The sequence below is a fragment of the Vanessa cardui genome, chromosome 12, assembly GCF_905220365.1.
Source record: "Vanessa cardui chromosome 12, ilVanCard2.1, whole genome shotgun sequence".
Taxonomy (NCBI): domain Eukaryota; kingdom Metazoa; phylum Arthropoda; class Insecta; order Lepidoptera; family Nymphalidae; genus Vanessa; species Vanessa cardui.
Window position 1 is genome coordinate 1,980,429 of NC_061134.1, and position 18,781 is coordinate 1,999,209.

Here is an 18,781-nt window from a genome sequence, read left to right on the forward strand (position 1 = left end):
CGGACAGAACGACATCATTTTATACACTCAGTATTACCAATATTTATAAATTACATCTAAAAAATCTAAAATTTCTTCATAATAATTCATTGCATATATGAGGCTGGTCTCCTTAAAAGTCAGATATTACGTCTTTATACAAAATTTCAAAACTTCCAACACTGTAGGCGGTGCCGCATGACATCACCGTGTTTACTGACTGCCGTCTGACACATGCGTACTTACGCTTTATAAAAATAGTAGTTCTATCTATAAAATGTCAGACTAATTAGCACTTTATTGACCTACAATAAAGTCCAAAATTCCTTACATAATTTGTGCAATCTTGCGACGATCTTAAAGCAACTGTGTACACACGACATAATGAGACTCGGGTTCTAGGTCACTGGGCACGTTCCACAACTGTCTTTGTTTTGTTGGTAATCGATAATTGATCGATTTAAAATCGATTTATGTGATCGATAATTGGATATCCCATGTCCAATTTAATCTTGCATACCATGAATAAAAACAAAAAGTTATCTATTATATTTCCCAGATTTAATATATAAATCTAAGCATAACTTATAATCTTACCATAATTATATATTTCCCAAGACTGTTTTCTATCCGGTGTTTTCAACGGATAGAAAGTGCCTTCCTTTAGAGAATTATTGATTATAGAAAAGAAAAATATTTACTTTCTTACTATTGAGACATTTGAAAAATATTTATACCTGTTTAAAAAAGTAACAATTGTAACTGTAAATATTACTATATTGTACTAGACACAAATATTACTCAATTATCATAGTCAACTAAACTCCTTAGTTTTCCATTCCAAATAATTCCGAAGTCAAATGTGTGGCATACTGACTATATTAATAATAATATAAAGACAGTTATTATCATATTAATTTAACAAGGAACACTTAAAGGTGTCTGCCCACTATCCCGTAGCATACCATGACCGTGCTAGGAATGTATCCGGCACGGAAAGCAATCCGATACGCTCTATTTCGCCTACTGAAGCGGGCCGACAGCGTTCTGAACCCGTTTACAACCCGTATGTAACCCGTATTTAATCTGTATGATGCCCGTACGTAACACGGCAGGAATCCTTTCAATACACTCGTAAAGCATCGCTTCATTCTCGTACAAATATCAGTGTTGCGTAGACGCGTTAAAGTGGTGAAATATTGAAATAGTTATGGCGACGATTGAACAACTGGCAATGATTGCTATCATTTTGGATGAAGAGGAAGAGGAATGCTCAAAAAACACTCGACGCTACTGGATTCACAGTTCTATAAAAAAACGCAAAACGGAAGGAGAATATTGGACATTATTCAGGCACTTAGTTGATGACGAAGAAAAGTTTTTTCAGTACTTCCGAATGTGTACATTCAAATTTAACGATTTGCTGAAAAAAATTGAAAATGACATTGTCAAAAAAAACACAAACTTTAGAGAATGCCTGCTACCTAAAGAAAAGCTTGCTGTGTGTTTACGGTAAGTAAAAAACAATTTGTTTATTATTAATATTTAATCAAACTTTTGATCTAGTATTCATGGTAAAGCTTTATGCTTGATTATTATTATTATTCCACTCGTTAGTGTTCCAAAGCTCAGGAGACGGAGGCATAGGTGTAGCACTCGCTTGTACGCCCGAAGAAGTCGATGCTGGAGATGAAGCATAGGCATACGGTGGTGAAGCTGTAACAAAGTTAGGTGGTGCGAGCTGCTGTAATTCCATTTCGGAAACTAAACTGAATATTTTGCTTTTTGCGATGGCTTGTAAGTAAGGAGAAAACTTCTTTACTGTATCTGATATGTGCAAAAAAAATCGGTCTAATTCATCGTCTTGCCGTGGAGATTTATTTTGCGCTTCTAACAATTTCGACATCAATACAGCAGATGCTGTTTGTGGTGGCTGGATTTTACTTCTCTTTATTGTCTTGGCCTTTTTTGCTTGACTGAGTAGTGGTTGTGAGGATTTGTTACTGGCAGTAATGTCATCTTCGTTCTGAATTTCGGTGGCTGTAATATTTTCTGCAGCAGGAATATCAACAGTATTATCGATCTCATTGTTGAAGTGATGGTTCTGAATTTCAGTTCCTGCGCTATTCGGCTGTGACTCTTCATCGTCACTTGTCAGCTCAACGGATTCTAAAGATTTTCTTTCGACAAAGAACGAAGCAACAAAAGCCATTTCATCTTCATACTTCCATTTCTTAATGTTTTTCGCTGCTTGTCCACTTTTGCCTTTTTTCTTATTTAATGCTCGTCTATATGCATCCCTTAGCCCTTGCCATCTTTGTTTGCAAGCTGCAGCTGTAAAAAATAATTACACGATTAATATTGATATTTTGTTTGCAGGTACTTAGCAACAGGCGATTCATTTACAACCATTGCTTTTAGTTATCGTTTGGGAATCAGTACTGTGAGACGTGCTGTGTTAGAAGTTTGTGATGCTGTAATAAAAAATGTACTGCGAGAAAGTATCCCGACGCCTGGCATCGAACAATGGGAAAAAAATATAGAAGAATTTTGGAATAAATGGAATTTTCCTAATTGTGTAGCTTCTATAGATGGCAAGCACGTTATTATTTTAGCACCACCAAACAGTGGTTCTTTGTATTTTAATTATAAAAAAACATTTTCTATCGTACTTATGGCTTTAGTTGACGCTAATTATAACTTCATAGCTGTTAACGTTGGTGCTTTCGGCAAAGATAGTGATGGGGGTATTTTGTCAAAATCAAAAATGGGCAGAGCTATATTCGAAAATAAATTTAATATCCCCAGTAATAGATGTTTGCCGGGGACTAATGTCAGTGCACCATGTGTAATATTAGGAGATGAAGCTTTCCCCTTAAAAAACAATCTTCTAAGACCTTATCCCTCACAACAGTCCATAAACGATAGCAAGAAACGCCATTTTAATTATCGCATTTGCCGTGCACGACGTGTTGTAGAAAATGCTTTTGGAATTTTAAGTCAAAAATTTCGTATTTATAATAGACGTATGCATTTAAAACCAGAATATGCCGAAAAAATTGTACTAACTACTTGCATATTGCATAATTTCATAAGACGCAGCGAAACTGTATCCTTTACGGAAACTAATACTCCTGTACAGTTTAACAACCTAAGACACCAAGGAGGTAATGCAGTTTCTACCGCTTTTGATATACGCAATAAATTTGCCGATTTTTTCCAAACGGCTCAAGGGCAATTAGATTGGATATCTACTTTGTAATTAAATAACTTACTCAAATAAACGATAATTGAATAATAATTGACATACCTGGTTGTTTTAGTTGTTCCGAAATATCCTTCCAAGCCATTTCTTTTTTTACACTATCCATATACTTCGGATGTTGTAAATTATATATAAACTCATATTTACGTACACATTCTATTAGTTTTTCGTCCTCCATTTTTACACATCTATACGCATTCGCGCCTCTCGTTGAACTAATGAACGGACAGGCAACAGAGCAACACTGCTACAACGCATTTAGAACGGGTTTGTAACGGTCATACTCCCCGCTCAGTCACCGTTTAGCCGCCTGCGCGCAGCGGTTTGGCAACGTCGCGTGCCATGCAAGTGGCGTGTCCGCACCGGCAAAATATTCCCTCCGACGAATAGTTGACGGCCCGTGCATGGCACGCTACGGTGTCGGCCGGTGACGGAACGGTCTAGTGGGCATAGTCGCATACTTCTCAATACAAATAATAGTTTTTTGTCTGAAACGGTCCTAGTACGGTCATGGTATGCTACGGGATAGTGGGCAGACACCTTAATACTACACATTTTTCCAATACGTTTAATATATTTTAAAAGCAAGAACAAAAAAATAAGGTCGAAGTCAAGTTAAAAGCAATATATTTAAAAAAGATATATTAATAAGCAATAACTTATTACATTTATGTTTATAGCACGGAACTTTCAGCCTGAAACCTGTATCGTCTAAAAAGCCTTGAACCCATAAAGATGTTTAGTCAGATTTTATTATAAAAGCCCATCAATATTATTTCTCTGATTTCATCTTCATAGTTAAATAGCAAGATGCATATAAATCTACATATCAAGGATATGACTCAATGCTAGCACGCAAAAAAGCAACTTTATACCTTATACTGATCTCAACTCTGGCCGACGAATTTAATCTTTAAACACGCATATGTAACTGATATAATATGTTTAATTCAGAAGTACCTTTACATTTATCATTGTATTCATTTAAATTATATATCTCGGAAAAGCCTGCTAAAGTAGCAACTAATTAAAGTATTTAAAAACCTATTTGCAGCTCAATTATGTATGTTAAAACCTTTAGTAAGTAAATATTTTAAATATTTATGGAAACTCGGTTGGTTGATATGTATTTATTATTTAAATAGAGTTAAAAAATATAAGGTATTAATATAATTCATTTTAAACATAATAATTCGATTTCAAGGTCTCTGGTTAGATGAAAAGCTATGCAGTGAATGTTGAATTAACACGTTATGAATTGAATAGCTTTGCATTTTGCAAATACATACAGCATCATGGCCGCCATGTTGCAGCTTCGCACCTTTTTGCTACCTACGTAGTTAAATATAACGCAATAAAACTGAATTCAATTATGAAAGTCGGTTTTTATATTTACTATAAGATTTCTATAGCTTGGTTTCTCTTAATAACTAAAAACTATTGATTCTTCGTATATTTGTCTTCTAAGTGTCAATAAAGCATCCATTTTGTGAGGATAAACTGTTTTGCGTACTAATTTTCAAATTTCGCGAACGTACGTTCAGTCCAAAAGAGATTTTTATTTGTATGAGTTGTTTTTAATATAACTTTTACAATTACATGTACAAATATTTGTAATTTTGTATTTAAAATTACGTATGGCCTATTCCAACCATACGAAAAGAAAAAGGAATTAAACAACATTTGACAGCAAATTGGGCGTCGACATGATTAATCTACGATACTCACAATTTTTGTCGTCGAGACTGTTTTTGAATTTTGTAAGAAACATAAAATTGGAAAAAAATAGTTAATAAGTTTGAGTAGAATTACTATTATGGGTATAATTTCATTAAAAATTACAGGCACAATAATGCGAATACCTGTTTGAAGATACCATTGTAATTTGTAAATGTAATGTTAGTAAGTACCTAATGGTTCATGTATTTTACAAAGTATGCAAACTTCCATACATTTTCTTGTTTACAATTCTAATATATTCATTGAAAAAGTGTATTTAAATATGTAGATAACGTGCGGCATGCGGTAGCAACGCCTCGGTCTATATTTGTTTTATATTGAAAAAAAAAAAACGCTTCAATTTGAATGATAATTGAAAAACTTATCAGCAATCTCAGAAAGATTTCGTAATTAGTAAGTTCATGGATGATAGCACACATTCGACATAAAACGATCGCCTTCTGACTATTTATTGAAAATTATACGCAATTATAATTTTATCAAATATACTCTTTCCTCAGTTCGAAACAATTTTAAGTAAGTGACAAAAATATACATAATCGCAAATTAATTATCAATTCGTGCATAAAATACGATCAGAAGCAAATGTTCCTTTTTATATAAGTAAGAGATTATTGCATTTATTCAGAAGTATAATACTTTCTATTACATTACAAGCGGCTTTGGAAAATCTAGGCCAGTAACGTATTTCCGACGTGAGAAGAATACAATATGAGCAAAAATAGAAATACTGCGTTTCATGAACTGATGATTATTTATTATCAAATTATATACTTGGCCCTTGGAGTAGTGATGCAAATAGCTTCATCAAAAATATAATCTCGCCTCATTGACTCCACTGGTGACAGGAGGGCTGGTTCATTTTGAAATGCTAGCATTCTTGCCACCATTCCACGCGGTCAATATTTATACAGTATCTAGTTTTAATTCATATTTTTGTATATATTTAAGCATTTAAAATTAATTCTTATGTTAAGTTATATAGCTTCCAATAAATCAAACGAAAATATTTGTTATCATAGTGAACAGTGGCGTCCAACATTTGTAAGAACTGCATCCCATTTTTTTATCACTAAACTAACGGGACCGTCGCTCGGTAAGCGAGTTTAACTTGCATTGTGTGGCTTTTTATTATCATTAGATTTAAATTACGTTCATTCCGCTATATTTGTCGATTTCTAAAGAGACTCAGATATTTCATCCTCGATATTACATTAACACAGCGAGTGTTGACCGAATATGAAATGTCAAAGTGCAATCAATTTAAAGCTGGCAATTGAAGATCGACATCTTTGCAATTAGTAAATCGTATTTGACTCTTGGTCGCTTCTTTATTTTATACTAGCTGAGACCGCGACTTCGTATGCGTTTGAAATTCACAAAATGTTTATGTTGTAGCCTAAGTTACTCCTAACCTACGAACTAAGACTAAAATCAAACAGACGGACAAAAATTTTTAATAAAGTTGTTATGGTATATCTAACGTGTACATATATATGCATTCAGTAAAAACCGGTTATTTTAATACATAATGTTGTCTTAAATTTTCGCGATTACACATTGAAATAAAACTAGCTATAACGGATTTGAATCGCGTATATTAATTATTTTTGACATCCCGACGTTTCGAGCACTTTACAGCGTTCGTGGTCACGGGTAGACACAACAATTTTATTATACGTACCTATATTTATAGGGATAGGTAGGTATTTAATTATGAATTTATTTAAATTTACAAATCGAAATTAATAATAGCTACGGTACATGAAATGATGGCAATAACGCTATCATTTATCTCCGTTGAATCGTTATTCCGATTTTCTGGACCGACCTCCTGTCACCAGCGGATAATATTTAACACAAGTATTTAGCACAATCTGTATTAATACAAGGTCCACGAGATTCAATGCAAAAAAAATATCTCTCAATACCTAAAAGTATATACTACTTATTTTATATCTCTTCTTGATTTTTTATCTGATCTCAGCCCAACTCCGTTTTCGTTCGGTATATATCTGTATAACAAACATAATATGACTGTAATTTAATCTATGTCCATTATTATTGTTCATAATCTATTTTATTTGTTAAAAGTTCCTAAAAAAGAAACAATATTTTTATAAACATTTTCAAGTTTGATTTCAGTTAAATATCGACTAATAAATTATTTTTAGTTTCGAATTTAGAAATTATTTGGTTATTTTATTGCTTTTCCTCAAACCGTTCGCTCGTGTCATATAAATGCTTTTAATAAAAAACTGCTCATCATTTTGTCGGAAAACTGTCGGAAGCTATCAAAGATTTTTATTTATAATATTATTAATAAAGTAATTACAATTTAACGTTTTCACATCATACTTTTTAGTTAAATTATTATTGCGCAAAAATGTTATAATAATAAATTGTACATAAAACACATTCGTGTTTAAATTATATTCTTAATTTGAAACAAACGTGCTGCCTGATAGTAAGTAGGTAAGTGGTCACCAACGCCCAACATTGGCGCTATGAGAAATATTAACCATTCCTTATATCGCCAATTCGTCCCAATGTATGCCTTTAGTTACACAAATTATTAATTTATTTTATTTTTTTATTTATTCTTTATTGCACCCAAATTTAAAAGTAAAAATTACACAAAAGTTGAATGAGGTGCAACATGCGGCCTTATTACTAAGTAGCGATCTCTTCCAGGCAACCTTTGGGCAGGGGATCATGATATTTACATATAAGGGAAGGGTACAGTAATTTTAAGTCAATTAAATTGTCGTAATAAAAACAACATTTTTAAGTATCACTATGAAGCGATAGATGATATACATATATATATGATAAATATTGTAAGCCTTAGCTGTTGACACCAAGTGATAGCGTTCAACCTAGTAAACATAACTAAATAATTTGCACATTTTTAATCCGTTGCAAAAGGAAAATAATTTTAAAAGCATTTTATTTATCTGTAGGTATTTTTTTCGTGTGTATTTTTTGCTATGAGCGAATCTTCTCGACCTTGCTTGAAGTTATTGATGTATGTATAATAGCATTTTCTGCGATAAATAAAAATTTTAACAAAAAGAAAAACCGACTTCAAACAAAACACTATTTTAAAACAAATGAATATGCACGAAAAAGTAATAAAAATAATTGCGTATTCAACATATTTTTTAGAGTCTTCCTAAGTTAAATGAAATGAAAAATATTAGACTACTTAAAAGTCGATTAACGATTATATCATGTAGTTATAGTTATTGGTATATTTGGAGCCGGTGTCAGCCACAGTGCCCTTGCCCCAACAATCAAAAGAAAGAAGCGATACGAGCCCCTTGATTGATCCAGTATATTATTGTGTAAAAGGTAATTTGTAAAAAACATATTTGTTAAAGTATTCTCGTATTGTTTTTTGATAGATATACTGTAGGGTTTTATTGGCTGACACCGACTCCAAATATAACAATAAATATAACTACACGATATAATCGTTAATCGACTTTTAAGTAGTCTAATATTTTTCATTTCATTTAACTTAGGAAGACTCTAAAAAATATGTTGAATACGCAATTATTTTTTTTACTTTTTCGTGCATATTCATTTGTTTTAAAATAGTGTTTTGTTTGAAGTCGGTTTTTCTTTTTGTTAAAATTTTTATTTATTTTTTGATTTTAAGTGAAGCTGTTGTTGACTAACTAATTTTTTTTTAATATGGATAGATTAAGCGTTCCGTTTATATGAGTCAAAAACTACTTCGAGGACAATTTCAAAGGAAACTTGCGAATAAAGTAAAAATAGACTTTCGAAAATGCGGATTTAATACGTCACGCGGCGTAAACTACAAGGATCCCTCGAAAGAGCTGTAATCGAACTCAGCAAAAAAACTTTGAAAAAGACCAACTATATTTCGTACATCATATGACATCACATCACATACACAAAATTTGATTAAAGGTAGTAAGAAATTCTGCCCCATATCGCACCCTAACTGCGAGCCGTATAGGAGTTCCATCACTACATAGTATAAAACAAAGTCGCTTTCTCTGTCCCTATATCTTTAAATCTACGCAACGGATTTTGATGCAGTTTTTTTTAAAAGATAGTGTGATTCAAGTGGAAGGTTTGTGTATATAATACATGAACAATATAGTAAAGAAACACTAATAATTTTAGAAGTTTGCGATGTGATGTCGTAAATAAACAAATTCTGTAGTATATTTAGTATCAGTATTGCACCCGTGCGAAGCCGGGGTGGGTAGCTAGTTGATTATAATATTCGACTATGATAATTACATAAACATAACCACATTACGGAAGGTGACTCAAATATCCAAATAACCTATAAATAAAAGATTCGACTGAGTATCGCTAACGTGCTCCTCAGAATTGTTCCGTTCCCTTCCGTTCCGTTACTTTGCCATGGATCCTGTGCTCAGAACCTTACCAAACTTTCACCAAATTACCCTTGAAGTATATATTTTATAATAAAAAAAGAATTATCAAAATTGGTAAACGTGATTTTCAGTTATTTACCTATTTGTCGCGCATATACATAATGCAAATTTAAGACTTATGTCGTTTTCATATGGATACCATCATCGGAAAAAAATAAAAAAAAAATGGGACCCCACGGGAAGCACTACCTTTCAAACAAAAAAAAAATTATCAAAATCGGTCCACCCAGTGAAAAGTTATGAGGTAACAAATATAAAAAAAAAAAAAAAAAAAAATAATACAGACGAATTGATAATCTCCTCCTTTTGGAAGTCGGTTGAAAATGAGGTATGCTGTAGTGAGTTGTCATAATCAGTCAGATCGAAAAGTGTTTCGATTGATCGAAAAACTAAAGTTTTTCAAGCATTCGTGTACCGGTTATATCTTGAAAATCACATATTATAATGTGAATGTATGGCAGATTTAAACATGTATATACAGAGGAACTAATGTTCATAACAATATAATGTATACCTACAATCTTTTATTAAAATTTAATGAGTCTTATACGAGTATTCATAATGAATATCATAGTTGACAAGATAAAGGAGCGTGGCTCGATATGACAGCATCAGTACCCTACGATAGTATCACACTACGATTGCTTAATTCAAGGTCCGGATTCCAAAGACCCTGGCCAATAAAAACATGGAGTCCTCTTATTATTATTTTTCATAAAAATTAACTAGTCTTACAGTTCAGTATTTCAATAATTTATTCCTAAAAAAAGTTATTTTAGTTAGTTAGAGGTATTTTAAAATACAAGAATTATATGTAATTTTATTTTAAAATATTAGGTATAGTTTATATAATTTAATGTATATTAATTCATATGGATTTTTTATAGGAAAATGAAATAGTTTGTTTTTATTTTATAAATCTCTATTGGTGGAACGGGCTCCCTTGTAGACGTCTGGAATCTGGTCCCCTAAATCCGGCCCTGGCTTCATTGTATCGTACGAAATAAGAAAAAGATGGTTACCGAATGTTACGAATGATTACAGTAATTTATTTTGCTGGCTGCCTCTGCTTCAGGGGTGAGTGACCTCGTTCAATGGCCTGTAGCCGCTCGCTAGGTATCATTAAATGTTACCTAACCAACACAACAGTTTCCTAACTTTTGACGACCGATTGAAAAGTCTACTTGATTGTATTTTTTATTCGAGATTTATGTTATTTATACGTCAAAGTAAGAACTTGAAAGTATCATCAAGTTAAGTTATAAAAATTCGTGAGTCATGAAAAAAGCAAAACTATGAAAACTACAACACAACATAAATTAGGTACTAGCATGTTAATAAATATATTTATAATTGATTGTTACTCATAAGTTATAATTATGAAAAAAACATATTTACATAGCTAAGGTTCATTTATTTTATTCATAGTTTTATATACATTAGATACTATTATAATAAAAAGTTTTTTTATCTATTTATTTGTAAATGTGCAATGTATATACCCAAGCACTTCTATATATTTTTATACCAGAGTGCAGAGTAAAATGTCATTACAAAATAAATAAGGCTAATCATAAACTTTCTGGATATCGGATTTATTAATAAACGGTAACGATGAATAAAACCGGAGAAAAAAATCAAGTCCGGAAGTTCTTACACATAACAATTACATTACAAAACAAATATTGTTTGTTGTATAGTTTAAAGGCCGAAGATCAACACAAGTTTCATCACAATGGGATGAATTGTTTAGGAAAGCAAAGAGAACAATTATTCGGACATTTTTATTTTTTAAATAGATATTTTTCAAAATGTCAAACAAAAAAAGAAATGCATTTAAACAATACATAAAATATTTGTTTCATTACCTACAAATGATAGGTACACAAGTAATTATATCAATAAACCAGATTAATTAGTTTAGCATACAAAAACTTTTGTTGTAGTCTATATATGTGTAAATGTCATTTTCCTGGCTGACGACTATCAACTTCTAAATCTCATCTGTATCAAATCAATCTTCGAAGTCTCATAGGTGTTCATTTCGTAACATAGGTACCGGAAAGGTTTTTAAGAAAAAAATATTATTTATGGGAATGCGCATCCTCTATTTACTTTTTCACTTAAATTTTAAATTATTAATTTTGACGAACAGACCTTGGCATAATAACGACGACAAATATTTATGGTCGTATACAGTTTTAGAAAACTTAGTGCTGAAAACGACCAACACTTTTTTTTTAATTTATGAAGTGCAAAGAATCTTTGTATTCATTACTAGAACGTTATTTAATATAAGACGATTTTTAATAAAACTACTAAACCGATACATACATTCATAAGACATACCAGAAATTGCAGTGCCTGTTGGAGGTTAAAGTGAAGACAGACGTCTGCCAACAGTCAGGCATTTAAATTATAAAAAAAAGTTAATTTACCAAAATTCGTTAAAATGCTATAAATAATTTGGTTTTTAATCAAGGTCAGAATGGTAATTGCAGACGTAAATTAGGTTTCAAAGTAAAATACCTATTGAATGGATGACGTAATGTCATAAAATTATGCAAAGAAGGTATTAAGTAAAAAATTCTTTTATATGTATAGAGTTCGAGACAAGATTCAAATTTAATTTTTTTTCTGTATACCTTTAAGCCGGAAAATGATTTTCCATTAATAAAAAGAAAATAAAAAACAAAGTTCATATAACTAGTCAAACACCATAATTTGATTAATAAATATTCGATTAATATTAATAACAAATACGAGTATAATTAGTAGAGCGAAGTCACGGGTGTAACGCAAGTTGAAACGAAAAGTATTCAACACCCACAAATGAATACCTCCATTCATTAGTCAATAAAAGTGCTGTAAGGACGTGCCATGTTGTACATTATCGGTATTTAGGCCATCGTTGACGGAAGAGCAGACAAGGAATTCTATTTTATCTTAAACCAATTAACCGGTAATCCGCGGCTCGGGGAGCGAGCGATTCCGCAAACACCGCGCTCACTTTCATTTTACACGGCAGAATTTCACACTGGAAATATCTCATCGTGCCCGCCCCTTCCCACCGGATTATAGGTCACAGCGATCACAAATCTGCGCGTGTTAAAAACTACTAGTCGGGAAACGCGTAAAACGCATAACCTCTCCCTCGGTGCAGCGGCCGAAAATACACGGCACTATATATAGAACCGGTCGAAAAGTCGCGTGAACGGTCTTTGTTATCATATCATAATTAGTTTACTTACCAGAATCTTGCGCGTGCGTATTGCAATGATCGTTGGCGGATTCGCGTTATTATTTCACTGAAATTATATTCGTTCGCGTCGCCTGTCGCTTGCGCAGATTCCGGTCGTGTGGCGCCCGCCCGGGCGGTGTGCCGACTGACGCGCCGCGCGCGCACCCATTGGGTGGACGGCTGCTCTATCCAAAGACACGGTGAGCACGGTGTGAGATGTGCGTCGGCTCCTCCGCTCGCCCGAGAGTCGAGAAAAACCTTCGTGGTTCACGTCAGTGCCGTCTGCTGAAAAACTTCGCTGCCTATTGAAGCAGTGAATCAATGTTTGCTCTACATCAGTGAAATTGCACGGTCGCTGCGTTTCAAACGGCATAGTTACTTTGGAATTTTTAATGCGGTTCGGTATTTGACTCATTTAACAAAGTATATATCTTTTTAAATTAGTTAATTGTTTAACCTGCTAAAAAATATATTACACTGATGAACTTTCTGTGCTTGTAGGAAACAATAGATATGTATACGATATATTTATACCTATATATTGTAAATGATGATTTCATTATATGTATGTTTTAATCGCAACTCTATTTAAAATAGATACATGACAAATTAAACGTATTATGTAATGAGTCTTCACTCTTCATTGCAATTTGCGTGGTGTAAATTTATAATATAAAATTAGATTGAAGTTTTAACTATAAATACACTCATAATATCCATATATAATAAGTCCAGGTTGAAAATTAGAATATTTTTATTGCAATAAAATATAGTACTACCGTTTTAGTTCAAATGATTCTCTTTAGGTCTATCATATTTGTTCTACTCAGTCGGATTGTAGATCTTCCGAGAATTGCACACTAGCACATCTGGTACTACTCTTTTTTCTGATACTATCATTTATTAACATAGGAATTAATAACATTAAATGCTTAAATATATACAAATATGAACTAAAACCAGTTACCTACTGTATAAATCTTGACCGCGTGGAATGGTGGCAAGAATGCTAGCTGCATTTCTCTCGAAGTCACAAGTGCTGGTTGAAATGCTATACTTTTAATGAAGGTTTTTGCACTGCTATTTCAAAAAACAATATTATTAGGTATAGTTTTTATCGTAGGTAAAATGCTGTAATATGTAAATATTTTAAGCGATAAATTTAAATGTTATAACCAATAACCGGTGTTTTCATGGCAATTATCAAAGGACATGAAGTCGATGTGTGTGTAAACACTATTTTATATTACATTGTTACATTCATCGGATGTGTAAGTGGTGACCAAATATACAAATATGTTATACGTATATAACTTACTAGTAGTCGCTCCCGGCTGCGATTGCGTTTTAGGGTATTGGTAGTAATTTTTTAGGCTAAAAAGTAGCCCCTAGCATGTCCTTTCTTGGAGTTCAAGTTTGCTTCATACCAAATTTCATCAAATTCGGTTCAACGGTTTGTTTGCGAAAGAGCGACAAACAGACAGACAAGCAAAGTTACTTTCACATTTATATTTTTTTTATTTTATTTTTTGTATGGAATAGGTTGGCGGACGAGCATTTGAGCCACCTGATAGTAAGTGGTCACCATCACCCATAGACAATGACGCTGTAAGAAATATTAACTATTCCTTACATCGTCAATGCGCCACCAACCTTGGGAACTAAGATGCTATGTCCCTTGTAGGCTGGCTCACTTACCCTTCAAACCGGAACACAACAATACTGCGTACTGTTATTAAGCGGTAGAATATCTGATGAGTGGTTGGTACCTACCCAGGCGGGCTTGCACAAAGCCCTACCACCAAGTGTAATTTTTAATTAATATAAATAGGCTATTAAAAAATAAATAATAACTAAAATTGTATATACGAAATCATGTGTTTTCACGTCTTTACTACTGAGTCCATCATCATGAAATTGTTAGAAGTACAGAATGGATATGGTTCCTAGCATCTGTAACCTTCCTCGTTACCAAATAAAATTATAATCATTATTTACTACGTACGTTTGTAGCGATAGTAACATACTTTAAATGTTTCTATTCTGAAAAATAATTACGTAATGCTATTTATACTTACTTCGCTGAATATAGATTTTCATTTATCATCCATATTTTCAAAGACAAGAAATAAAGCCACTGTTCACTATTATAACTTCCTAACAAAAGGGAGATGGTCATTACAACACATTGCTCCATGCAGTTTGTTTGGTGATACATAACATATATCAATATGTATTCCGAGTCATGCAATATCCGCATGATATTTTTTCCCCCGCTGAGTGTGCAATGAATATCATACATACAAACTCAGCACTTCAGCCGTATTTTTTTCAAATTTAAATCCGCAGTACATTCTTATATACATCAGTGTAATCAGAGGCTGCGTAAATCGTGGGTCGCGTTTCTTATAAAATCAAATCAAAATAAATTTTATTCAAGTAGGCTTTTACAAGTACTTTTGAATCGTCATTTTACAATTAAGTGAAGCTACCACCGGTTCGGAAAGTAGATTCTACCGAGAAGAACCGGCAAGAAACTCAACTCAGTAGTTACTCTTTTTTAACATTTAAAAAATACAAAGTCATGTTAGTTAATACAATTATTTAAATTTATATATCCCGCTTGAAAGTCAACAGGTATATATATATATATATATATATATATATATATATATATATATATATATATATATATATATATATATATATATATATCGAAAAATATGCTTTTGCATATTATTGCATATTATTATATGCTAATGTAATCAAAGGCGGCGTAAGTCGTGGGTTGGGTGGACCACGGCTCTCAGCCTCGCACCAGCAAAGTTAAGGGCTTAACTACGTGTGTTTGTTCTGGTCACTTTAAACCGATGATAATACTAATAACATCTTTACCTTTTCTCTATATCTTATAGCTTTCTATTCTATATCTAATTGTAGTCAATATATAAAACAAAGTATTTTTCCGTTTCTGTCTATATCTTCACTTTCTTGTTGTAATTGACTATCACTAACAAAAAAAAAAGAATTAAAAAGGCAGGTAAAGATAAGGTTTGTCTGTATATTTTTTGTAAATATTTTTTACAAATGTTTATGGGCAGTGGTGACCATATATATTACCATTAAATAAAAAATAACGTTCTAAAATAAACTTAATATCTTTACAAGTATGAAAATAATAAATGTTTTTCGTCATCAAATTTTTAGGGCACCTAATTGAGTAAGACGACCCAGTCAAAATTTTAATCTTGAAATATCAGAGAATCAATTTACTATACTATTTTCAATTAAAACAAAATTATACTATTTTAAATTTGATGTATATTATATACTACTTATAAAGTGCGTTAATAGTTGATATCCAGTCTCAGTTCTTTGACTCTAACTTGAGGCAAAAACACAGTGATTACATTATCTTTGGTAAAAGCGATGGAATTTAATTTCAGTTATTAAATAACACTTGAGCTGAGATGGCCCTTTGGGAGCTGATATGGTCCAGTCGTTAGAACGCGTGCATCTTAACCGATGATTTTAGGTTCAAACCCAGGCAAGCACCACAATATATGTGCTTAATTTGTGTTTATAATTGATCTCGTACTCGGCGGTGAAGGAAAACATCGTGAGGAAACCAGGATGTGTCTAATTTCATCGAAATTCTGCCACATGTGCACTCCACCAACCCGCCTTGAAACAGCGTGGTGGAATGTGTACCAAACCCTCTCCTTAATGAAAGAAGCGGCCTTAGCCTAGCAGTGGGAAATTTACGGGCTGTTACTTTACTTTACTTTTTTTTAAATAACACTTGTTTTCTGCAATCCACATTTCTATCCTTGAAGTAGCATGAGATAATATTACTAAGATTATATTAGTATTTCTGATAATATTTTAATCTTATGGTGCTTGAAATGAAAAGTAAAACAAATTCAGGAATAAATTATCTATTTATTTAATACAACTTCAAATCTAATTATAATAGGGAAATAATTATTAAGAACAAAAATAATGTAAATATCGTTCAATTTTTAGGATTAATTACACATTTCTGAACAAGTCGAACGAAATAAAGAAAAATGAACTAAATTGAACACGACTTTTTAATCTATACTTAAATACTTTTAACAATATTTTGTATTTTTCATATTTAGTAACAAAACGAGCGCACTCCATTTTATTTAAAATCATTTACACAAACCATAAACAGTATAAAATTACCATATCCATGCGTAATTCAGTTTCAAGTTACAGTTAGCATTCATTAACAGCTAATTACCTAAAATGCAAGAAATAATTTCTTTTAACTAAATATAATATTATTTTCATTAAACTACCAAAATTTTAAATCAACTACAGAATATTTTACGTATTTAATGTATGTATTTAGAATAATTTGAAGCAAACATATTCGTGTCAATAAATATATATTCAAAATAAAAATAAATTGCATATTATTGTGTCTTATACCACTTGTAATGCGATAATTTCGACCTGATGGGTTTCGGCCACAGAACCTGGATGTAGATTGCCTCCCTGACCGAGTAATAGCTGCCATTGTGAATCTCGTAGAAGTCGACTACACATATGTGTGTAAGTGGCCTTATTGTCATAATGACAGCTGTATAAATAGTGATTACAACATAAGATTTTTCCGAAATGTCCTCGGATTTGTTCCACATAATGAGTAACGCGACAACACCTGGTTTTAATAATTTAAAATAAATTTCTTAAAATTAAAATGTATGAATCTCTTTTTTTTCTGTGCTTCATTCATCTCTCAAGATACATAACTATATACTTGTAAATCATACAAAGACTGTGCTTTTGTACAATAAATTAAAATTTAGGAATGTCTGCTAAAAGACAAACTTAATAAAATTAGCTACTTAGATTTAAAGAAAATGTAAAAAAAATGAAAAATAAATAACTAGTTAAATATTAAGACCTATCACCTTCCTTCACTTTGGTGGTCAGTTCTGTATTTAATACAAAAATATATTGTTATATTTTACATAAGTGTCCATGGAATATCTACCTATGTGTTACATTTATTATAATATTACATAATTAATTACCCATTTCAACTGCATTTTATTCTCCAAAAATATTCAATGTTGCCAACTACTCACAACTTTAAAATAAATAAAATTTGAATATTTCAATAACACGAATAATGCCATCAAACGAATTAATTAACCTTTTATTCAACGAATGAAAAAGAAAGTATATTAATACTTAAAAATGTATTAATTATAAAACGCAGTTGAAAAGATCAATGACTATTTAAATACTATACAAACATACTGTATATATAATACAATACCTGTAATATAGGAAATATGTAAAAAAAAATGACAAGTTTTTATTCTATCAGCAAACAAACGATGAACTGATCAAGACAACAGCGGCATACGAGTCGTTTTTTCAAATTCATCGATGTTAATCAATTTTAAATTTGGAATATCTTAAACCGAAAGCATCATCGTTTTCGGTTTAAATTGGCGGAAATTATTAATAAACACTGCTTAATTATAAAACGGATTTATTATTATAAGGACTTTAAATATATTTTTTATTCATCTTAAACAATATCAGATGAACTAATATACAAATATAAATAATATGTTTGCTATGATCAAATATTTCAGTATTTGAACTTCGAATGAAATTCAAATAATTGACGATCACCATTTATTTTCATTTGACTCATCACTTGTAACAGACAAAATTACCTTCATTTTTTTAAATATAACTTACACATTTGTGATATAGTAAGATTTTTCGTACAAGATATTGCCATTTTATTCGAAAACCAACACTAAAAAATTAATAGGAAGTAGTATTTATTCGCTCAACTATGATATCAATTCTAATTAATTTACCTTATTGAAAACATTTTTAGATTTACATAACGTACATCAATTTACATACATATTAAACAATTGTTTCTTTGAAGCTATTATACTGTAAATTATTTTTAATCTATAATTTTAAATTCCAATATTAGTTACAATTTCATTCTTACGTATTACAATTTTTTTATATACAAGCAATTAATGCTCTATGTCTATATATTCGCCTATAGTATACAGCTGAGTGGCATAACACGCGATTGCCATA

General features: G+C 31.7%; 3 protein-coding genes across 9 annotated transcripts in view; 1 reads left to right on the plus strand and 2 right to left on the minus strand.

The window, feature by feature from the left end:
* The window catches only part of LOC124534062 (CBP80/20-dependent translation initiation factor), a 40,508-nt gene extending 27,544 nt beyond the window's left edge, over positions 1-12,964 (minus strand). For all 7 annotated transcript variants that reach the window (XM_047109726.1, XM_047109728.1, XM_047109727.1 and 4 more), the window contains exon 1: positions 12,678-12,964. The gene's annotated coding sequence lies outside the window, so the exon portion shown is untranslated. The remainder of the gene's footprint in view (positions 1-12,677) is intronic.
* On the plus strand, positions 1,190-3,288 carry LOC124534064 (putative nuclease HARBI1). Its single transcript, XM_047109730.1, has 2 exons — positions 1,190-1,491; positions 2,359-3,288. The coding sequence occupies exons 1-2, from the start codon at positions 1,190-1,192 to the stop codon at positions 3,239-3,241; spliced, it is 1,185 nt and encodes a 394-aa protein (XP_046965686.1). The 3' UTR covers positions 3,242-3,288.
* Positions 1,507-3,773, minus strand: LOC124534065 (transcription factor Adf-1-like). The gene is made up of 2 exons (XM_047109731.1): positions 3,290-3,773; positions 1,507-2,313 (listed from the first exon to the last, which is right to left on the minus strand). Exons 1-2 carry the CDS (start codon positions 3,420-3,422, stop codon positions 1,562-1,564), a joined length of 885 nt encoding a protein of 294 aa, XP_046965687.1. The 5' UTR covers positions 3,423-3,773; the 3' UTR covers positions 1,507-1,561.
* Positions 12,965-18,781: the final 5,817 nt, after the last annotated feature.

Bases quoted from the DNA above. Each gene is read 5' to 3' on its own strand.
- LOC124534065 (XM_047109731.1), bottom strand. From the start codon at position 3,422: ATGGAGGACGAAAAACTAATAGAATGTGTACGTAAATATGAGTTTATA. The intron at 2,314-3,289 runs GTATGTCAATTA...TATTTTTTACAG, and splicing joins GGAACAACTAAAACAACCAG to CTGCAGCTTGCAAACAAAGA.
- LOC124534064 (XM_047109730.1), top strand. From the start codon at position 1,190: ATGGCGACGATTGAACAACTGGCAATGATTGCTATCATTTTGGATGAA. The intron at 1,492-2,358 runs GTAAGTAAAAAA...TTTTGTTTGCAG, and splicing joins AAGCTTGCTGTGTGTTTACG to GTACTTAGCAACAGGCGATT.